The 24,835-nt window shown below is 36.9% G+C and overlaps 1 protein-coding gene across 9 annotated transcripts in view; it reads left to right on the top strand.

The window, feature by feature from the left end:
• LOC135222787 (protein unc-79 homolog) overlaps nucleotides 1-24,835 on the top strand; it is an 841,880-nt gene that overhangs the window by 131,180 nt on the left and 685,865 nt on the right. For all 9 annotated transcript variants that reach the window (XR_010316338.1, XM_064261060.1, XM_064261059.1 and 6 more), the window contains exon 5: nucleotides 19,383-19,553. Coding sequence is in view for 8 of the 9 variants with exons in the window: in XM_064261060.1 (XP_064117130.1) it covers nucleotides 19,383-19,553 (171 nt within the window). In the remaining variant the exon portion in view is untranslated. The remainder of the gene's footprint in view (nucleotides 1-19,382; nucleotides 19,554-24,835) is intronic.

The raw sequence follows: 24,835 nt of genomic DNA, 5'->3' as shown, positions 1-24,835 counted from the left end.
TATCGTGATTTATACGCAAATATTTCAAAAATGAGAAAAGCTACAACCTTCAATTATTTTTTGTTGTATTCTACATGAAATTGCACACATTTTAATATATAAAACTTTATGTAATGGCTAATTTAAAATGGTGCAAACATTACCACAATCGCACGTATGATTTCTTCGGAAGAGTTACCGCGCGGACGTAAAGAAAATGTTATTTTTTTCATAAATTCACCATAAATCGAAATATGTGCTAGAGACTTCCAATTTGTTTGCAATAGGAAGGCAAATGATTGAATATTACTAGAATATAAGCGTTTTTAGCTTACAATTGCGTTTTTCGACCATTTCGGTAGAGTCAAAGTTGACCGAAGGTTGAAATTTTGGCAATTATCGTTATTTATATGAAATATCTCAAAACTGATAAAAGCTACAACCATGGGTTGTTTATAGTTGTATTGTGCATGAAATTGCGCACATTTCCATATATAAAACTTTATATAACGGCTAATTTTAAATGGTGCAAACATTACCACAATGGCATGTATGATTTTTTTCGGAAGAGTTACCGCGCGGATGTAAGGAAAAAGTTTTTTCATAAATTCACCATAAATCGAAATATTGTGCTAGAGACTTCCAATTAGTTGCAAAATGAAGGTAAATGATTGAATATTATAAAACTAAAATATAGAGTTTTAGCTTACAATTGGGTTTTTCGACCATTTCGGTAGCGTCAAAGTTGACCGAAGGTTGAAATTTTTACAATTATCGTTATTTATATGAAAATATCTCAAACCTGATAAAAGCTACAATCATGAGTATTTTATTGTTGTATTCTACATAAAAATGCGCACATTTTCATATATAATACTTCATGTAACGGCTAACTTACAATGGTACAAAAACAAAAATTATGTCAAAGTGACGAAATAATTTCCGAGATGTGTCACAGATACTTTTTTAGTGCGGCAAGAAAGAAATTCGTGCTTGCGCGCCTGCGTAACGATTTGTAAACAAAACAACACCTGATCCGTGAACTCCCAGCATCCCCAAGGCGCGTGATTCAAAAGTTTTAGGCTGGTAGGCCTATAAGTATTTTTCCGCGAATGTAAAAAAAAAACTTTTGTAAGTCGACGTAAAAATACGTCCAGTCGGCACATGGGAGACAAAAATTTTGACGTAAAATACGTCCAGTCGGTGTAAGAGGGTTAACTACATTACTTTGTTTTCCTTCCATTTTATAATATGTTCCTTCATTTTAAGTAACTTAAAGGTATGTATTATGTATTGTATAATATTTGTACACAGTATATAAGTGCATTGTTCTTTCCAGAAATGTTTGAATTCATCTGAACAGTATATTGAACTATTGAAAAAAGTCAATGTAATGTTGTATTCTTTTTTTTATTGCATCTTGCTTTCACTTATATTATTGGCATCGCAGTTCCACTGCATATATATACATACCATACATACATACATACATACATAATACACATACATCATCATCTCATACATATAATATAATATATATCTTAATATTATATATATATATATATAGATATATATATATATATATATTATATATATATATATATATATATATATAATATATATATATATATATTAATATCTAATATATATATATTATAATATATATATATATATATATATATGTATATGTATATAATTTGCCCCTCTTGGAAAATATACTGCAGGCACCTATGTAGGCAGTACCAGATGTTAAGTGATAAACTTTTACTTCACATCCCATCATTACACTAAGACGTTAGCCTAGGTCATGTAACCTAGGACTAGACAAAAATGGCAACGTGCCAGATGAGAGAGTAGCCTAACGTTAAAGGCTACATTCTAAGTAATTGTTCTTTACATAACCCATAACCCTAAACGTGAAGTTGATAATCCTGATTAGACAGTATCCTAGTTTAGGTCTAGAGTAAGTGATAACTTTCTTATAACATATTTCTGGGTTACTGTTGTATATACCTAATAGATCAAGTAATCTAGGATGTAATACGTATAAACAACAACCTGGGTTAGATAAAGTAGTAACCTAACAAGAAGGTTACACATTAGTAAGTTTGTTTTATATAGCCTATACATATGTACAGTTAAATATGTACAATTAAATATGATCTATAATAATCTGGATTAGGTTAATACTGTTATAAATCTATCTAGATTAAGTAATACCTTATACTAGACAAAGAATGAAATAAGCCTAGGATCACATATGTAAATAGTATTCTAGACTTGATAAAAATAACCTTGTTTGTTATGATTTGATAGCCTAGCCAATCTATAAGGGTACATAATAGGGTATTCTAGGCTTAACAAAAATAACTTTGTTTGTTATGATTTGGTAGCCTAGCCTATCTGTAAGGCTACATACCATAGTGTATTCTGGGCTCAATAAATATAACTTGTTATTCTGGGTCAATAGTTATTCTGTGCTCAATAAAAATAACTTTGTTATGACTCCATAGCCTAGTAAATCTGTAAGGCTACATAATAGTAATGTCTTATGTAGCCTATATCTTTAAAAATTATATAAACTTATATTAGGTAATAGCCTACCAGATTAATTAGGAATGTTTTTCAGTGAATATCCAGCTATATTAGCCTAGAAACAACATGGCTGAGTATCAGACAAAAGGGTACACTAGACTACAAAACAGAAAACCATATTATAAGAGTTGTATAATATATCCTTAAGTTTTTGAATAACTTAACCCTTAAACGCCGAGCCGGTATTTGCAAAAGTGTCTCCCGTATGCTGGCGGCGTTCGGGAGTGAACGCTGAAGCGGAAAAAAGTTTTTTTTTTTAAATCACAGCACGCTTAGTTTTCAAAATTAAGAGTTCATTTTGGCTCCTTTTTTTGTAATTGCCTGAAGTTTAGTATGCAACCATCAGAAATGAAAAAAAATATCATTATCATATATAAATATTGGAATAAATGTCATATAATTGTATACAAATCGCGCTGTGAGCAAAACGGTTAAAGCTAATGAGTTAATTATTTTTTCATTGTATTGTACACTAAATTGCAATGATTTTGGTATATAACAAATAATAAAATGATCAAACCAACACAGAGAAAATATTATCACAATATGATGCATGAATTCATAACGTGCAGACGTAAAAAAAGTTGTATTAAAATCAAAATATTGTGCTAGAGACGTCCCGTTTGTTGCAAAATGAAGGTTGTTTGATTGAATATTACTAGAATGTAAGTATAGTAGCTTACAATTGCAGTTTTCATCAATTTCGGTCGAGTTAAAGTTGACTGAAGAAATTGCTCACATTTTCATATATAAAACCTTATGTAACGGCTAATATAAAACGGTGCAAAAATTACGACAATCGGACGAAAGAATTTCTGATTTTTTCGGCAGAGTTACCGCACGGACATAAGGAAAAAGTATTTTTGTCAAAAATTCACCATAAATCAAAATATTGTGCTAGAGACTTCCAATTTGTTGCAAAATAAAGGTAAATGATTGAATATTACTAGAATGTAAGAGTTTTAGCTTACAATTGCGTTTTATACCATTTCTTTCGAGTCAAAGTTGACCGAAGGTTGAAATTTTGGCACTTATCGATATTTATATGAAAATATTTCAAAACTGTTAAAAGCTACAACCATGGGTGTTTATTGTTGTATTCTACATGAAATTTCACACATTTTCATATATAAAACTCTATGTAACAGCTAACATAAAATGGTGCAAACATTACGACAATCTGACGAAAGAATTTCTGATTTTTTTGGCAGAGTTACCGTGCGGATGTAAGGAAAAAGATTTTTTCAAAAATTCACCATAAATCGAAATATTGTGCTAGACACTTCCAATTTATTGCAAAATGATTGAATATTACTAGAATGTAGGAGTTTTAGCTTACAATTGCGTTTTTTGACCATTTCAGTCGAGTCAAAGTTGACCGAAGGTTGATATTTTGGCATTTATCGTTATTTATATGAAAATATTTAAAAACTGATTAAAGCTACAACCAAGTGTTATCTTTTGTTGTATTCTACATGAAATTGCACACATTTTCATACATAAAACTTTATGTAACGGCTAATATAAAACGGTGCAAACATTACGACAATCGGACGAAAGAATTTCTGATTTTTTCGGCAGAGTTACATCACGCGGACGTAAGGAAAAAGTTTATTTCAAACATTCACCATAAATCAAAATATTGTGCTAAACACTTCCAATTTATTGCTAAATGAAGGTAAATTATTGAATACTAGAATGTAAGAGTTTTAGCTTACAATTGTGTTTTTCGACCATGTCGGTCGAGTCAAAGTTGACCGAAGTTTGATATTTTGGCACATTGTTATTTATATGAAAATATTTCAAAACTGATGAAAGCTACAACCATGGCTTGTTAATTGTTGTATTCTACATGAAATTTCGCATATTTTCATACATAAAACTTTATGTAACGGCTAATATAAAGCGGTGCAAACATTACGACAATCGGACGAAAGAATTTCGGATTTTTTCAGCAGTTACCGCACGGACGTAAGGAAAAAGTTTTTTTTTTTTCAAAAATTCACCCTAAATCAAAATATTGGGCTAGAGACTTACAATTTGTTGAAAATGAAGGTAAATGATTGAATATTACTAGAATGTAAGAGTTTTATCTTACAATTGCGTTTTTCGACCATTTCGGTCGAGTCAAAGTTGACCAAAGGTTGAAATTTTGGCACTTATCGTTATTTATATGAAAATATTTCAAAACTGATAAAAGCTACAACCAAGGGTTATTTTATGTTGTATTCTACATGAAATTGCACACATTTTCATATATAAAACTTTATGTAACGGCTAATATAAAACGGTGCAAACATTACGACAATTGGACGAAAGAATTTCTGATTTTTTTCGGCAGAGTTTCAGCGCGCGGACGTAAGGAAAAAGTTTTTTTTTTCAAAAATTCACCATAAATCGAAATATTGTGCTAGAGACTTCCAATTTGTTACAAAATTAAGGTAAATGATTGAATGTTACTAAAATGTAAAGACTTTTAGCTTACAATTGTGTTTTTCGACAATTTCGGTCGAGTCAAAGTTGACCGAGAGTTGAAATTTTTGCACTTATCGTTATTTATATGAAAATATTTCAAAAACTGAATAAAAGCTAGCAAACCTTGGGTTCGTTTTAAATTGTAATTCAAACATGAAAATTTTCGCCACATTTTCATATTTAAATAAAAGTTTACTTTGTAACGGCTAACATAAAATGGTTGCAAACATTACGACAATCGGACAAAAGAATTTCTGATTTTTTTGGCAGAGTTTCAGCGCGCGGACGTAAGGAAAAAGTTTTTTTTTTAAATTCACCATGAATCGAAATATTGTGCTAGACACTTCCAATGTATTGCAAAATGAAGGTAAATGATTGAATATTATTAGAATGTAAGAGTTTTAGCTTACAATTGCGTTTTTCGACCATTTCGGTCAAGTCAAAGTTGACTGAAGTTTGATATTTTGGCACCTATCGTTATTTATATGAAAATATTTCAAAACTGATAAAAGTTACAACCATGGGTTGTTTATAGTTGTATTCTACATGAAATTGCGCACATTTTCATATATAAAACTTTATGTAACGGCTAATATAAAACGGTGCAAACATTACGACATTCGGACGAAAGAATGTCTGATTTTTTTGGCAGTTACCGTGCGGACGTAAGGAATTTTTTTTTTTTTTAAATTCACCATAAATCGAAATATTGTGCTAGAGACTTCCAATTTGTTGAAAATGAGGGTAAATGATTGAATATTACTAGAATGTAAGAGTTTTAGCTTACAATTGCGTTTTTCAACTATTTCAGTCGAGTCAAAGTTGACCGAGGTTGAAATTTTGTCACTTATTGTTATTTTATATGCAAAATATTTCAAAACTGATAAAATCTACAACCATTGGTTGTTTTTTGTTGTATTCTACACGAAATTGTGCATATTTTCATATATAAAACTTTATGTAACTGCTAATATAAAACGGTGCAAACATTACGACAATCTGATGAAAGAATTTCTGATTTTTTCGGCAGAGTTACCACGCGGATGTAAGGAAAAAGTTTTTTTTTTAATTCACCATAAATCAAAATTTTCGTCGACATTTAATACGCCCAATAGGCGTTTAAGGGTTAATTTAAGCAGTAGTTTATAAGAAGTTATACAAGAACCCTTAAAGAAATCTTTTATGATTAGCTTGATGTAGAGTATACTAGATTTATTAACCTGAGCCATATAAAACAGTGGCTTGGGTTAGTTATACAAGGGTATTCATGAACTCGTCTGAGTAGTATAATAACTAGAATTAAAATCTCACCAAAGCTAACCTAAGCCTTAAGGGGTTTAAATTAACATAGATATTTTATAAAATGTACTGAACCTATACACCTGTAGCCAAATTAACCTGTAAAATGAGTTCTACCAATGATACAGGGAGTTACAGGAGTATCCCTGAATAAAAACCATTTATATTAAATAATTTCTAATAACAACTTGATTTTTTCACTACAGGCATGACCCTCAGTTTAAATGTTCTGTAGCAGATTGCTCAGTTCGTTTTTTTGCCAGTAGTAGGCCCCATACCACCTGCCATGAACATAGTCCTTGTAAAAATCAGGACAAATTTGTTTGGTTGCCAGATATGTGTGAGATTTGTAGTATGTTCTTGGTCAGCAAGCTTTAAGGACGAAACCACCCGTTTTAGTCTCTCGGTGGGTCCTGGGGTTCAGCAAGGGTGAGGAAGGGGGAGATTATACCTATCTGGCAGAACTCCAGCAGCATATAGTATTTAACCCCCTTCTCTGAAGTTCTGTATTTGGGCCAAAACCCAGTAACACTTATTCCCCAGTACTCTCCAGGTTAATCTTGCGGAGGGAATAGAGGAATCCTCACTTGGAGGGGAATTTCTTAAAGAATATGAAGTTTCTTCAAGAATATGAAGTGGATATTGATACTAAAAGGAACGTGCTGAACCTAGAAGGATCAGGAACACAACTTTCAACTAATCATGGGGGAAACATAGAAGGAAGTCAATCCCCCATGCAGCTTTCAGAAGTTGAACAGGATCTCTCCCCCAAAAGGGATACAAGAATCCACCACCTAAACCAATGAAAATAACTGCAGTTTCAGAGGGGTATAGTGATTCACTCAGGACATCTTCCCCCAGCAAACAAGCAAATTACACAAGCTCCCCCAAAAGGGATACACAGTTTGCAGCTTTCGTTCAATGCCATAAGGAAATAATGAGTAACATCAAAGATGCCCTTGCCATTGAACAACAACAGATAATGGACATACTTCATGATTCTGAACAAGAAATTAAGAAATCCGGTCAGCGGTGTACACACCAAAGTGTAAAAGTGCTGCATCCTGCAACAAAAAAGGGAGAGTGGAAGCCAAATCTGCCAGATAGGTTATAATCGCAACTGGCACCAACAAAATGACCAGTTCGGACTCGAAACTTGCAATCGAAACATAACAGAGGCTCCAAGTTCCTCCTCTGATACTGTTTTATCCTTGGTGAGATGCTGTGATGTGCATTTTCTCTCATGATGGTAAGTATCTGATCAGTGAGAGAAAAACCATGATCGAAGTTGTATATGTGGAGTTGAGAGACAGGGGAGCATTTCCTAATACAAAATGACGCCGGATACCACCTTTGCCAGACATAGAGAAATCTCGAAAGGGAACAGTTCTCTTACATGGGAATATAGCATTGAGAGCTATAGACGACACTCTTTACCAAGTAAATGGAAAATAGATCTGTACTCCCGTTATGACTGTAACTCAACTTGCCCATCATGTACCCCTAGCCTTCTGCCCCTTCACTTTTAAAATAATTAACCATGTGAATGTAAACTTTCAGAATTATGTAATAACTAGAATGGAAATGAATTTCTATACTCCCGCGTTATGAAACTGTACTCAACTTGCCCCATCATGTACCCCTAGCCATCTGCCCCTTCACTTTTAAAAATAATTAACCATGTGAATGGTAAACTTTCAAAGAATTTTTAATTTAATAATATGAAAACAGGAAACCAAATGACCAGAACTTTAAACCGCTAATCAGCATCAGAATTTCATGTTAGGACACACACATATATCTTAATCACTTCTACCTTGGTAGAAGTTGCCACCAAAAGATTTTCTGAAGAATCCAGGACACTTTTTGCTGTCGTGGCTAAAAGCCTTATGAGAACATTATGGGATGCATTCTGTGGCTTTTTAGACTGACTCATAAAAGCGTGAATGAAGACATTAAAAACTCCACCAAGTCACTTCCCAACATGACTGGTTTATTACAGTCTAACCCTTTCTGTAGGGACCTGTTTAAGGATTCTGTTGTGACTCAAGTCAAAGAGCAAGCACTTCAACAAAATGGTACTGTGTATGCTCTTCTGGGAAAAGATTTCAAGAAACCAAAAGCCAGAAATTTCCCCTTACTCAGTCTGAAAAATGCTCGCTTTGATAAAAAATCATATCAGCCCTCAGTCACCTAATAACAGGTAGGTGGTCAGGAGGGACAACTCCCTCAAAAGGGACAACAACCTACACAGCAGAACGTACATCCTTTCACAAGGTCCAAAAACAGTCTTATAAAGGAAAAGGAAAAACAACACCTGGAATGTCCCATCATGGGCAAAGGTAGAGGAAAAGGGGGATGCCAATTGGAATTGTTTGGTTAGGGGTTGTCTCCAAAGACATCACAAGGAATGGAAGTCTTCTCCTGGGGGTGGGGGGGGGGCAGCATTATTCTCAGTGGGCTGGGATGGAAATGGTCTCAGCCCCCCTCCCCCTTTCAAAGGCTTCTTTAAAAACCCAGACCCCTTTGGAAGATTACGTGCAGAAGGCCCTGTTCTAAGGAACCATAGAGAAACATGCGTATATTTGCTAGCAAGCACATCTTTAGTGTACTCAAAAAGGATTCTTTCAAACAAAGAGTGATCCTTGACTTATCGACATTGAACAAATACATTGTTTGCCAAAAGTTTTTGATGTCTACCGTTGCCCAAATACATTCAGTCATTTCCAAAGGGGACCTGAACAGTTTCTATAGATCTGAGAGATGCATACTGGCACGTCCCTATCACCACTCCCTTCCGCCCCTTCCTAGTGTTCCAGATAGGAAAAAATACGTACAGGTTCAAAGTCAAGCCTTTTGGGCTAAACATTGCCCCCAAGAATCTTTACAAAATTGGTAACTGTAGTTGTCCGAGAACTCAGGAAAGACAGAATCCAGTTAATAGCTTACCTAGACGACTGGTTAATCTGGGGGACCACAAGAAAAGAGTGCTTGAAAAAGCTAAGAGAGGCAGTAACCAGACTCCAGTCAAAAAGTTTTATAACACTTCGGAAAAAATCCCACCTCACGCCCAGCAGACAATTTCAGTTGCTGGGACTGTGTTGGGATACTATTCATGGCCTGTTGTCTCCACATCATAACTCAGAACAGAATAACGAAAAACCTCAAAAGGTTCCTGGCACAGCCCAGTGTTTTCCAGACTGTAGTTAGAACATAAAATGGGTCTGCTGCAGTTTGCATCAGTAATAGATCCAATACTTACATTGCAGTTGAAAAACGTGAACAAATTTTGGCTGTCACACGCAAGAAAGATGTCAGACAAATCTCACAAAAACAATAAGAAAGTTGAGGAGATACTTCAGCCTTGGACCAGGAAGGAATCTTGTAAAACAGGTCACCCTGACTCCTCCATGTGTAAGAGTGACAATACACATAGATGCCTCGTTGACAGGTTGGGGAGGCATTGGGAGGATCGTCAGGTGGCAGGGAGGTGGTCAGCTACTCTGAAGAATTGTCATATCAATTTCCTGGTGCTGATGCAAGCATTTGGGAGTCTGTTCTCACTTGTGCCATTAATGGAGGAATAAACTCCTTGAAATGCTGATAATACCTTTTTTTTAGGTTTTCAGGTTTATTTAATTTTTAATTCCTTTTATTTTTTACTTCAATCATTATGACAAGTACAAATAAAGATTCAAGTACCCCTGAGCCCTTTGATGGTAGCGACTCAAGACAGTTGACGACTGCTGGAACCTCCTCTTCTGACAACCTTTGCTTAGAAAATTTCAAGAGTTATTCCTGTGTAAAGACACTGAATCCCCCCCGGCGTAGAGCAAACCTCATAACCCCAGCCAAAAAAATTAAATACCGTCTTGACCCAACCTTGGCTTACTTCGAATCCCTGACCTTAGAAACGGACAAGAAAATATCTGCATTAAAATTAGAACATTACTTCGACATTCAGCTTCTGAAATGTCATTCAGACAAATAAAATACCAGAATACCATGTGAAAATTTAGGAAATAAAAAAACCACATTAAAATCAGTCCGAAAATTACCTATCTATAAAAACACATCAATAATATAAAGGTACAAATGAAAAATAAAATTTTAAGGCCAAGAATTACCCTAAAATATTAAAATTATGGGCCCAAACAGAAAACTGAAACTGTATGTTCCAAAACCACTACAGTGCCAAAACTGCAGTAAGTATGGAAACACACAATACATCTGCATGTCCGTATTGTGGATCTAAAGAGCATGCCACTCAATGGATGTGCGGTGAACTGTGGGCAGAATCACCGTTTCAAGGTCTAATGAATATGTGTATTATATGTAAAAGAAAGAATTGAAATTACAGCAGGAAAGAACAGGAATACCTACAAAACAAGCCAAATTATTATTGAAAGTTAGAGGAATGAATGTTCCCGCTAGAAAGCGTACCTTTTCCACTATAATATTAAACAATTAAACAAAAATGGTAATACATAAGAGTAAGAAAACCCTAATAGATCAGTCTATTTTGCAAGAAGAATCTAAATTAGCAAAGAAACAAGGAATGCATACAAATTCTAATATTGATTTTTGTTCAAACCCATTTAAGATATTGGAGCAAATGGAACCACAAGAAGGCAATACATGTAACACAGAAATACTAGAAGAAAGTTGTAATGAACTGGGAGCTAGAAATAAAAAGAATCCTTTAAAGAGAACTCCACCCAAAACCAAAAAGCCAACTATTGTTAAAGTAAAGACAAAAGACCCGAAGAAAGAAAGCAAACCAAATAATGATAAAAATAATAAAATCCAAAAGAAGCAAATACCCAGAACATCAAAGAAATAGTAAAGGAACAAACCATTGATAAAACTCATTATGTGAAGGGAGAAGAGGTCACTCCATCACCAATAATTGGTGTAGTAAGAGTAAACAAAAAAAGGACGACACAAAAATGCATATGGGTGTAATGAATGTCTCATTGAATTGTGCAACAAAAACAGAAGCATAACAAAAGACAGTTTAACAAACAGTATATAAAGTTTTATTAGATACAAAAGTAAAATAATAGATTCACATCAGCCGTGCATCTGATGTCTAGGCCTGTCCCTTACAGCACTCCTGATTGGCTGTTGATAAGCCTTCTGATTGGCTATTGATAAGCCAATCACAGGGCTGGAAACTCTCAGTCTCGCTTGAGAGTTCACATAGACAGGGTGTGCTCCGACCTCTCTTTAAAAAAGTATAAAGTTTATTACACCTCAGTTTTACCTGCAGAAAAGGAGTATTTCCGAATTTCATCACTAAACGTCTTCAAGCCAAGGAATTAAGGATTATAATGACATAAGAGTCATGTACTTCAGTAAACTAAATACTTAAATATTTATAGTGAAATAAACATGAAATTCTTAATATAAAATATATTCTTTCATTCCTTACTTGAGATCCCAATGCATTCATCATTTATCATCTTGTTTTTCATACAGTTTCGTAGCTTAAATGTAATGGAAGACATTGTAACCAAAAAATTTTTATGTAGGGCTATCAAATTGAAAATAAGCATAAGATTAAGAATATTAATCTCTCTTATCTTCGTGTAGTCAGGTGTTGCTCATGTGATCACTCGATGATGTCATCATCATGATCATTATCGCCATCACCCTTTCATATCCTATAGTGGAAATCTCTATATGGAAAAAATCGTTAATTAGATATTGATTCCTTATGGAGGAAATTCATTCATCCCATTGATTTTTTTTCCTACAATCAGTCCTAGTATATCCCTCTCATTATTAATTTTTATTATATATGCATTACGATTTTGTTCATAATTCTTAAATCATTATAATCCTTAAATCATTGGCTTGAAATGTTTAATGATGAAATTCGGAAACATTCCTTTTCTGCAGGTAAAACTGAGGTGTAATGAAAGTTATAATTTTTGAAAGATAGGTCAGAACATACTATCTTGCCCTATGTGAATTCTCGATCGAGACTGAGAGTTTCCAGCCCTGTGATTAGCTTATTGACAGCCAATCAGGAGCGTCGTGAGGGACAGGCCTAGACATCAGATGTACGGCTGATATGAATCTATTATAGTAGAGACACTCATGAAAAGTGTTGTATGCGCATTGGATGCCTAATGTCTTATAAGGAAAAACAAATAAATGTCATAAATAAAATTTTAGAAAACATGCAAATTCATAGTCCACAAAAAGAAACTAACACATGAACACACTAACATAAGATTTTAAATAATTGTATTATACAATGGAACATAGTACATGGTCTGCAGACCAGATTAAAGTTGGTAGAATTGTAACGATTACCAAAGAATACGAATAAATGATATTATTTTTACAACACATCAATAAAACAATATCAGTGATAGTTAAATATACCTTAGCATTTTCATCTAGAGAAGAAGAAATTTAGGTACAGCCATATATGCACATAACAAATTATGTTATGACAAAATACCTGTAGATTTTACTGACTTGCAAATATCAAGTATTGAAATCCGTATAAGGAACGTTAATTATGAAATTTATAATTTATACAACCAACCTAATAAAAATTACGACACTGATCAACGTAAAGATTTACTTAACAATACCAAGGAAACAACATTAATATTAGGTGATTTTAATGCTCACAACCGATATGGGACTGTAATTGTACGAACTCAAATAGAACAGCGAGTGAAGTAGAAGAGTTCATGGATTCAAAGGTGTGCTGTATAAATGATGAAGAAATTAGCACAAAATTTTTTAAAACAATCATTTACGTCTTCGAAATTTATTTCCTGATGAATGGCGTAAAGCTATTATAATACGTATCCCCAAACCTGGAAAGGATCCCAGTAATGTAAATAATTACAGACCAATTTCTTTAACCAGCTGCTTATGCAGAGAAGATGGTAAATGCACGGCTAACGGGGCACATTCGAGAGAAGAAAATTTTACTCCCACTCAGTTCAGGTCACAATGTAACAGATCTACATTGGATTCTCTCTCTCTCACTTTAAAGACCGTATACATAGAGGTTTCGAACGATAACAAATTACTGTAGCCGTCTTTTTTTGACACTGAAAAGGCATACGATACTACATGTAGGTGTGCTACATTAAAAACTTGACAAAACATCTGGGGACATTTACATAGGGTTATTCTAAACCTTTTGACAAACCGCAGTTTTCAGGTAAGAATTGATGATGTTCTGTCCAGAACATAGCCACTTTCATGAAAATGGTGTTCCACAGGGAATCGTCCATTGTGGCACACGGTTTAGCAATTAATGATATTGGTAATGATCTACCCATTGGAATTAAAATAACCTGTATATGGATGATTTTGCCAAACATTATTCAGCATCTCTAATAAAACGTGCATTACGAATCATTAGTAAAGGCGTGATAAAAATAGATGAATGGACCTCGACTGTTGGCTTTGAATTTTCATAGATAAAACTCAAGCAATCATGGTTTATAAAAGTAAATAGTGGAAAAAAGGTGAAGAAATAGATTTACAAATCAGAAACCATAGCTTACCAATTGGCCAAATAGCAAAAATTTTTAGATTTGTATTCGATACTCACTTGAATTGGAAAGCCCACATAACATATGTTCTTCTTCTTCTTCTTCCCAGCTTGTTCCCATTTTTATATGGGGGTCGCCGTTTCGGATGAGCCGTTTCCATCTATTTCTATCTTGTGCTTCTGCCTCATCAATTCCCTTCTCATGTAAGTCTCCTCTCACACAGTCCTTCCATCTCTTTCTTGGTCTCCCTCTTTTTCTTCTTCCTTGCACCTCCACCCCATAGTATGTCTCCCAGCGTTGGTCCTCATCTCTCCTCAACAGGTGTCCATACCATCTCAGCCTCCCCTCCTGCACTTTCTTTGATACTTCCACCACCTTAGTTGACCCCCTTATGTAGTCATTTCTGATCCTATCCACTCTTGTTACCCCAGACATCCACCTAAGCATTCTCATTTCGCACATCCATCTTCTGCTCTGCTTTTCTCATGCTTGCTGTTTCCGTACCATACAGCATTGCTGTTCTTACCACCGTCTTGTTAAATCTAAATATAAAAGAGCATTAAATCTGATTTAAAAAACTATCGAACAGTATACTTGGGAGGCCTATAAACATACCCTTACAGTTCTGTATAAGGCAGCAGTGCTGTGTAATCATATCAAAGAGACAGACGTGTACAAGTAATTCTGACACGTCTCCGTATAAGCCATATACGTCAGACACATGGACACTTAATGAGCAGCCCATATGGCCCAGCTCCCGAGTGCTCAGAGTGCAAGGTGATGATGACAGTCAGACATGTGTTGTGTGAGTGTCCAAAGTACGACCAACAACAACTGTCAACTTTTGGCAGTAAATCAATGAAGGAAATTTTGTCAGAATCTTCTGCATTTTCATGTTCTTGAAGAGATGAAATTTAGTTGATAAAGCATAAATTTAAGTAAATGATGAAAATAAAATTCTTAGGTCATTTAATGAATTATAAAAACAAAATTTTTATGCTACTCAAATTATTCTGATTTAATTTAAAAAATTTATAAATTGTATGGATATATGAGTAAATGTAGTATTTATTATATGTATGTGTTCCAATGTTAGTGTGTGCCTTTGTGCAGTTTTAGTTTAATTTCTCTCATTCATCATGGCACTTGTCTAGCGATAACATACCCAACAGAGGTGCTATTATACCGGTTCTTGGCCACATGGCCCCATTAATCGGTTATCGGCCCCATAAGCGCCACAAATCATGGTGGTTCATGGTGGTTTTTGCTTATCAGCACCCCACCGATAACTGGGGACTGCCTTACTATGGCTCTTCACCTTTGCTTGTCTGGGTATGGATGATTGAGTCAGCACTACCCTTGAGTTCAGTGCATAGAAGGTCCTTGGACTGTGCTTACACAGAGAGGTGGTTTGCGTGCAACGTGCCTCCTTTTATAGTACTTACTATAGTTAGTTTTATTTCTTCTGTCCGCTCACTTACTATAGTTAGTTTTATTTCTTCTGTCCGCTCACAGATGAAGATGTGGCACATGCACATGGATAACATGCGATTGGCTGATTGTCAGTGCCTTTTATATTCTGGGCTTATTGTGATAAAAATTAAGCTATGTCTCCAGTTATATATGTAGTTTTTTAATATTTGTATAGACAAGAACCCCAGCCCTTTTTTTTATGTAAATTATAAAAATATCAAGTTGTATTCATAATGCACAAACACAAGCAAATGAAAGATGAGATTATATGAAATAATCTACTCAGATCAAAACAAACAAATGATGAGCTATCAGTAATTATGATGAATCTCGTTAGTACAGCCCAGACCACATGTAGACATATGCTCAAAACTATATAAGCAGTTATTTTCTTATCATTCAAAACTTCATTGCATGTACATATATAAAAATAACATACTGTGATACCGAAATAATATCTACGTCTATAAACTGAAAAATAACCTTTTAATATTGGTTACCTCTAAAACATGGTATTTTATTTACTGCCCTTTTAAGCACATACATTTCATTTCAGTCAAAATTACTTTTTTTATTGTAATTTTATTCTTTCATTCTTATAATTATCATTCCAATGCGCACCAATTAAAATAAATGTATACCTAGCCTAGCCTTTATACCGTATGTATGTCAACACTAAGGATGACTGGAACTGGATGGTATTTTAGGACTTGTGCTTGCTATGTTATTTAGCTGAACAGTCCGAAAGAGCTCAAGCTTTGAGCTATTATGATTATTTGTATGCTCAAGAAAAAATTATATGAATACAGTATGCAATTCTGGAAGGAAAATCGCAATATTTACCATTGCTGTTATGCCATGTTATACTGTAACTGAAATTTCCTGCCTTGCAACCATTACAGCAGTGTTTGTTCCGTTCACCTTCCCGAGGCGCCAGGCAACTTCATAGACAACAATACCTCTTTGCTTATTTTGATTATTAACCTACCCATGTAATTTACATGCAATGAATCATTGAAATATCTCTCGTTCTTACTTGCATAGTCAGATTTCTTTTTATATACCTATTTACAGTGAGATTAAAAAATAATTGTTTAAAAGCCATCGTTCATTTGTGTTTGACCTGAGTAGACAGTATGTTACAAGCTGGTCATTTGTGTGATTGTACATACATATTTTATATTGTCGATATAAATTGAATAGTCACATTTTCTCGAAAGTATAAGAAATTCCGTACTTTGTGGTTTAAGTGACTGTAATACTTTCATAAGCGTGCAGGTTTCATTACTGAACCGCTTTTCATTTCTGACAACATATGGGCTACAATAGGGTAAAAAAGTGAATTCGTGCCGAATCCTTAATACTGAGGTCAAAGTGTGTGCTTTCTGACTGTTTCCCAATAGAATCAACAACAACAAACTCCTCCATTTTTATAGAAATTCTACGTTTCCTTGATGGTCTACACTTTGAAGTATCAAAACCATGAACTGTTGAACTCTTCTCCACCTCATCCCACAATTGATCAAAAGAAGATAGATCTGAACGCATCTCTCAAGCTGAACTGTTACAGTTTCAATGAATTCTACAGCTTTTACCAAGTCAAGGTTAGCTGCGTGTAGCAAATTTGATAAGTGATTGATCTTACCAAGAATATGTCATGATAACTAACCTCATAACAAAATGAGCATTTACTTGGCATATCAGTCCTTATGCATCAATAGCCCTATCTGCATTGAAGTTATCTGCTAAATCTTGCAGAACACGCATTATAAATGCAAGCCCATCGGGTATAGTAAGTCGCTTTAGCTCTCTTGTTTGCTGACTGGGATACAGTTCCTTTTGTTCATCTGTCCACTTTGCATGGGCATAAGAACCACTAATGAATACATACAGTTTTTCCAACAATGAGAAAAATTGTGAAGTGTCAGGTAAAGATTTGATGACACCGACAAGAACTAGATTTAGGCAATGAGCTTGACAGTGTACATAGAAAGCAAATGGTGCCTCTTGTTTAATGGGCGCTGCAACTCCTTTGTATCTGCCACTCATAACTGAGGCACCATCATGACCTTGACCAACTAAATTGGCCTTGAAATCAATTTCATGTCTTTTTAGAACATTAAGTATTTCGTCGTGAGTTAGTGCATTTGCATCTAGTTGAAAAGCAGCTTTAAAGTCTAAGAAACTCTCGTAGAGGTTTTTTTTCGTAATAGTACCTGATAATGAGGGATAATTGCTCAGTTTTAGATACATCCTTAGTTTCATCAACTATTATGGAGAAAAATTTGGCTTCACTTAATTTACAATTTCTGTCCTAATCATCTCGGCTAAAATACAAATTTCATTTTGTATCTCTGGGCATGTGTACTTGGCATTTTTTGTGGCACCCTTTAACCGATCTTTTACAATTGGATCATGACTGGCAACTAATTTTAAAATTTGCCTGACATTGCCTGGGTTGTCGTCTCTTCTCCTTCTCAATGCCCTCTCTGAGCCAGTTTCTGTGTACAAGTCACCAAAACTACTTTGTGGGCTCGTGGTCAGTGGGTGGGCACAGGATTTTCGTGGCTGGGCACGTTCCCGCCCATGCCCACCCTCAGCTATGCCACTGATAAGGATTGTATGTATATATATATATATATATATATATATATATATATATATTTATATATATATATAAGCATTCAGATTAATTACTGCTGAGGAAATACTCTGCATCTTTATCACAGTAAACCTAATATATAAGTTACATTGATTTCAGCCAATCAGGAGCTAGTAGCTGTGTATATTGCCACATCTACCTAAAACTAATGTTGGTGAGTGGACAGATGAAATGGCACAGCAACTATAGTGCCTTGCCGATCTGTTAGTATGCAGTCTTGTTGCACCCAGTTCTTAGTATGCAGTCTTGTTGCACCCAGTTCAGAGTTATATTTACATAATGGTGTTAGTATACTTGTTCTCCTTGAGCTGCTTTACTAATTTTATTCATGAGGAGTTGAGTCACACAAATGTCTCATTCATTGTGTATGCATTGCTATGCCATGTGCATACAAAGAGGATAATTGTGCTAAGGCTCTGTTTATAATATTCACGAAGGATGTAGTTTGTTTGCAAGTACTTGAGTGAAAGAGTACAAAACATGTTTGAAGAAGTAAGTTGACTTTCAACAATCTTACAGAAATCTTCGGATTTTCAACCACAATTTCAAGAGTTTACAAGTTAGCCTGAAAAATGTTACTGAGCAAAAGCTTATGTCTGTTGATTAGCATAATTGATTCCAGTTGTTTATGTCCACAGTCCAACAGAACTCATCTGGACTATTGGTTTGCCAGCTTTTTTCCTGAAAAGAACACAACTCTTTCTCTTGGGAATTTAACTCTTTCGCTTGGAAATTTATATAATATTAATGGTTTTCTCCTTTCAGAACTCCTTTACCATTGTAGGTTTATGACTGGCCCTGGGGTTCTTCCACATGACTGCATGTACTGTTTACTTGCACCCAGTACCCAGTACTAGTTCGAGCATTACTGTACGTAGAAGTTGTATTCTTCAGTTGAGTGCTTGGAACTCCTTTCTGAATATGGGTCTTACATAGCCTGGTTGCACTGACCAGCACTGGCAGTACTTTGGTGTGCCACAGTCCCACGAGTGGGTGCCAGAGGAACTATGTAGGACTCAAGAAATACCTCCACTTTTCCTGTAGCAGGACTGTCTACAAGTTCAAAGCTTTAAGCTTTAGGCTGGCCAAAGGCCCAAGAGGTGTTCAGAGAATGTCCATCCTTGCTTTCACCTTGGATCTGTTTGAGCTCTTTAGGTGTGCTGGATCAGTGATTTGACAGGTTTGTTTTTGATGTCCTGAGAAGCACAGTTATTTCAGAACAGAAATTGCCTGCTGAGAAGTACTCTACTTGAAAGGCTTTGGTTGTATACCTTGGAAAAAAAATATAAATTACTTTAAAATTTGACTATATTTATTGTAAAATTTATAATTTGGTTACATTTATTAAATTCGAAATTTCTTTTTAGCTCTGGGACAATCTGTGTTACATACTTTGGCCTGCCTTATTGTGTTTCTGGAGCGTAATGTCATCGATACACTTCCCTATTTGGTGGCATCTATGATGACTTCTATCCCAGAGTCATTACACCAGCAGCTGATAACAACGTTGTGTTATCACATCTTCCCTGTTACAGTTGGTGAGTATTAGAGTATTTCACCTCTTTGGAATTACTTATAGGAAACAGGAAGACACAAGAAATAAAAAAATATTATTTATATCAAGCATAAAGTACAAATGTATTTTATTTTGAATATGAATAGTAAATCAGTAGTACATGTAGACCTTTGCTTAAGACCAGGTAGTGGATTAGAACTAGTTTTGAGGGTACTCAAACACGGTCATGTATTCATTATATCTTGTCTGTTTTATTAAAGTAGAAATCAAGAAGGGCAATGACAGTAAAATCAGTGATAATGATGGACTGCAATTCCTGGAGGTAAAAGATGCATGTTAATGATTACAATTTCTTCCTTTCATCACATTGCCTAGTTCTTATAGGTCAGATATGGATAAAATAAAGTCCTTCAAACAGATTTGTTCTAGTGTACAGTACTTACGATTTTCAGTTTAATGAAATTGAAACAAATGGATAATTGTATTGCTTAACAGTATCTTTTTTTAATTTGAAATATTTGCTGTTTTGTTATAAACTTTCTATGCATATCACTGTGAATAACATGATAGACGAAATATACCAACTGTAATTTTTATCCTGACAATTCCAAATAGCTTTACTTTCGTAAAATGGCTCTCCAGTTGCTTTTGCTTGATTGATCATGAAAGATGCAAGAAGACTCCATCATCAGTCATTCTTTTTTTAGTGTAACTCAGATGAGAAAGTGAATATAGTCACTCCAGATGGTGATTGCCTGGCAAGTTATTTGACATATTACATGTAAATTACTTGTAAGGTATCAGCCTCTAAGGGTCAATGGCCAATCCTGCAGGCTGAGAGAAGTCAAGAAAACCATCTATGCTGCATTGATCATTTGTTCCAACATGAATACTAACCTATGCTTTCATATACAAGTGCATCCCCTTTTATGATGTTTCATTTTACGATGAATCGAGTTTGCAATGCGGTTAATAGTTCCATTGGTATCAAAATTGTGATGCAATACTGATATAACAATATTTCGAAAATATTTTTAAATTTTGCATGCAACGGGCGCAGGCAGCAGCATAGAGTTAGGCAGCATTTGGTGTATATGTTGGCCGGAGAGGCTAGGATGAGCGTGTTTGTTGCCCTAACCCAACCTCACTTGTCATCTCCGTCATAAAGTGGAATTATGTCAGTGATCATGTACGAATTATTTGTGTTTGTTGACACACAAACTGTTTAAAACTCAAATGAATATGTATCATTACAGTGGACCCCTGCTAGATTGCAGTTCAGCAATCACAAATTCAGTACTTCAGGTTTTTCTGTGAAATGTGTCCCCAAATATATTGTGGGAAAATTCCCTACTTCACAGATTTTTTCATAGAGCAATATTCACTAATTACTGTATTTTCATTTTATTTTCGGGAATAAATAAATTTTTTATGACAAAAGAATGAATTTACTAATTTACAAATGTTAATACTAATGTAACACGTAAAAATCAATCAAATTTTAAAGTAAAATCTCTGTGAGGTTAGAATGAGACAGAACTGAGTACTAACTGATTTATTACCTGGGCATGCAGTATACATAGCAGTATGCAGACGGAAACGGTGTGCCCGACCTCCGGGTCTCGTGACCCGCACAAAGACAGAGGAGAAATTGTGTTTCTTAGCAGTTAATAAAATAACAATAGCAAAAGACATAATGAACATACATTGATGAATTGTATACGTATCTGCAAAAAGGCCAGGAATTTCTACATACAAATATATACATGTGATTCTTGCTCCTTTGCTAGATGACATACATGATCTTGATTAATGGGTAAAGAAGGTCTTTACAAGTACTCCCCCCCCACCCCAGACAATTATTAATAATTAATAATGAATAATTGGAAGATTTGTTCAGTTAATCACAGTATCTTGTTGGTATCAGGAGCTGTCCCTGAGTTCTTGATGGTTGTAGGACGGTATAGATTGTTAAGTCGTCTGGTAGGCCTGGCAGGATGTCGTCCTTCATCTGGATCCTGGGACGACCTCGACCTTGTCTCGGGATGTCGATTTCTTCGCTTGAGGTCTTGTTTTGTGGAGGAATTCTCGGACGTCTATCAGTCTCCTCCCGGGTTTCGTTATCCATCAGGAAGGCTGGCTTTAACTTGTCGATGGATACCCAGTTTTCCTGCTTGTGGATATCGAAGAGGTAGGCCTTGGAGTTTCTTGTGATGAATGGTATGGGCCTCTGTATGGTCTGGACAGGGGTGGGTGGTGGGCATCTTCCCTCAGGAAGACGTGTGTGCAGATTCCTAGGCCTTATGGGCTGTAGTTATGTGTTCTGTCCGTGAAAGTCTTCCAGCAGGGTGTGACTCCTTCGCTATTTCCCTTAGTCTTCTAAGGGTCATATCTCGGTTGTCTGGTTCCATAGGGAAGAATTCCCCCAGTAATGCCAGTACTTACCCATAGACTTTTTATGTCGGAGATTCTTCGCTGTGTGCTTTTGGTACTGTTTGGAGTCATAGCAGGACCCAGGGCAGCTGTGTCTTCCAGTTTTCATCGGTACACCGTGTCATCAGTGCTGCTTTTAATGAATGGTAGGCCATTTGCACCATTCTGTCGGCCACAGGGTTATATGCCGTTGTGCTGTGGAGTGTTGTCCCCATCAGGCATGCCAGGGAGACCCAGACTTCTGACAGGAATGCCGAGCCCTTGTCCATAGTAATGTCATCCGGCACACTGAAACGGCTTATCCAACTTGATAGTAGGGCTTCCACGCAAGTGCTTGTTGATGCTTCTGCCATCGGGGTTGTTTCTGGCTGTCTCGTAGATTGGTCTATGACTGTTAGGAGGTATCTGGCGCCCCCAATAGTGGCAGAGGTCCTGCGACATCCATTTGAATGTGCCTGAATCATCTTTGTGGTTGAGGGAAGTCTCCAATGCCTGATTCCGTGTGCTGGGTGATCCTACTTGTTTGGCATGGTATGTTGTTCTTTGCCCATCTCTGCACGTCCTTTTTTATCCCGTGCCACACGAACTTCTTCGTCATCAGGCACGTTGTTGAACGTCATGATGGATGGAAGAGGCTGTGTATGATGTCGAATACCTGCTTCCTTCGTGCTGGTGTCGCAGAGCAGTGTCGATCCCTGCTCTCCTACTGGAATGTGTTCCCACTTCAGTGCAGTGAGTGCCGTGCGGTAAGCTGGCATTTCAGGGTCTGCAGCTTGTTCCTTCGCCAGGTCCTCGTAGTCAATGCCCAGGTGGACTGAATTTATTTCAATCCTTGACAGGGTGTCAGCTACCTCGTTCTTCTTTCTGGGAACATAGCTGATGGTGCACTCGAATTCGGATATAGTGGCCAAGTGCCGCTGCTGTCTTTGCTAACCATGCATCTTCCACCTTCCTGAAAGCATGTACCAAAGGCTTGTGGTCTGTCAGGATGGTGGATGGGCTGCCGTCTAGGAGATACTTGGAGTGTTGCACGGCCTGGTGGATTGCCTGCAGTTCCCTATTGAATGCACTGTAAAGGGTGTCTGGCAGCTTCAACTTGTGGCTGAAGAACGCAAGCGGGAGAGGGGACCCATCTACTGTCTGCTCCAGTATGACTTCGCAGGTGACATTGCTGGCATTGGTGGTAAGTCTCAGGGGGCGTTGGGGTCCTGATTAGGCTAAGGTGGTGGCTCTGGCGAGGGCTGCCTTTGTCTGCATCTGCTCGGACACCCCCTGCTGCGGCGTTTCCCACATCAGTGTTTTCGGCTTCCCGTTCAACACCTTAGTCAGGGGATACATGATACGGGTGATATCCAGCACAAATTGTCGGTAGTAGTTGACCATGCCAAGGAACTCCTGCAGAGACTTGATCGTCTTCGGTTTAGGGAGGATGTTTACTGCATATACCTTGTAAGCCATGGGGCAGAAATCCGTTAGGGAGACCTTTTGTCCCAGGAAGTCCACATTTGCTACACTGAAGGAACACTTGTTGAATCTGATGATCAATCCGTTCTCCTGAAGGCATTTCAGCATGGCCCGGGTGTGTCCCAGGTGCTCTTCTGGGGATCTGGAGAAGATCAGGATATCGTCCACGTAGCAGATGCAGAAAGGTAGGTCCCCCAGGATGCTGTCCATCAGGTGTTGGAATGTGGCCCCTGAGTTCCTGAGGGCGAAGGTGGAATAGGAGAAGGTGTATGTTCTGAATGGTGTGATGATGGATGTCTTGGGGATGTCATTGGGATGTACTGGCACCTGGAAGATTTAAGTAGATCCATTTTAGTAAATAATTTGGTGCCGTGTAGGGCTCCTGTCATGTCTTTCATATTTGGCAGGGGGTAGTGGTCAGGCGTTGTTACCAGGTTTAACCGACGGTATTCCCCACAGGGCCTCCAGGAACTGTCTGGCTTCTTCACCATGTGGAGGAGAGATGCCCATGGGCTTGATGCTTTTTTGCAAATACCCATCCTCTCTATTTCTGCGAATGTTTGTTTAGCATCCTGGTGCTTCCTGGGGCGTCAGGCAGCGAAATTTGGCATGTGTTGGCAGGGCCGTGGTGGTGATGTGGTGGTAGATGCTGTGCTTGGCCTGTGATCTCGACACCTGGTGTAGTTCCGTCTGTACATCTAGCCAAGGGGTAATTTTATTGAACACTTCCTTGGACAGTGTTGTCATGGTGATATCTACTTTGGTTTCTCCGTCTATGACCTTGGCTACACGGAAGTGTACATCAGCCCGCAGGAACCATGATGTGGTATTCTGCCACAAAAATGGCAGCAGCTTTATCGCTTGAGATATCATGGTTTTCAAAGGCAAGAGGGGATGCAGAGGATCTGTGAGTCCTCAGATTGACTTTTGAGTTCAGTGTCTGGTATTTTGACTCTCACACCAAAACGTGAATTAAGCGCCATATTTAGTTCGTTAATGGTGTTCAGGGTTCATCAGCAGTCAAAACTTTATGCTGTGTGGTTCTGTTAATGACGCTTTGAATATGGTCAATGCGAATTGTAAATGGCCTGGTCAAACCGTTTGAACACGCCAGAACGTATGTGGGGAGGTACGCTGTGATTAGTCCGTTAGTGGCATAGGTGGTTTTCTGAGGAAGGAGCTTTCAGAAGCCTCAACTTTGTTGCTGTATGATTTTGTTAAAGGCTTCTGAAAGTGAGCGTGGCTGTAGTGAGTGTTTAAGGGCGAAGCCAAAACCTCTGTTACTATCTCTCCTCGGGTCACCAGTTGTGAGGTCGGAATGAGACAGAACTGAGTACTAACTGATTTATCACCTCGGCACGCAATATACATAGCAGTGTGCAGACGGAATGAAGTGCCTGACCCTGA

Source organism: Macrobrachium nipponense, chromosome 8, assembly GCF_015104395.2.
Source record: "Macrobrachium nipponense isolate FS-2020 chromosome 8, ASM1510439v2, whole genome shotgun sequence".
Lineage (NCBI taxonomy): Eukaryota > Metazoa > Arthropoda > Malacostraca > Decapoda > Palaemonidae > Macrobrachium > Macrobrachium nipponense.
This window is presented reverse-complemented; position numbering and strand designations above follow the sequence as displayed.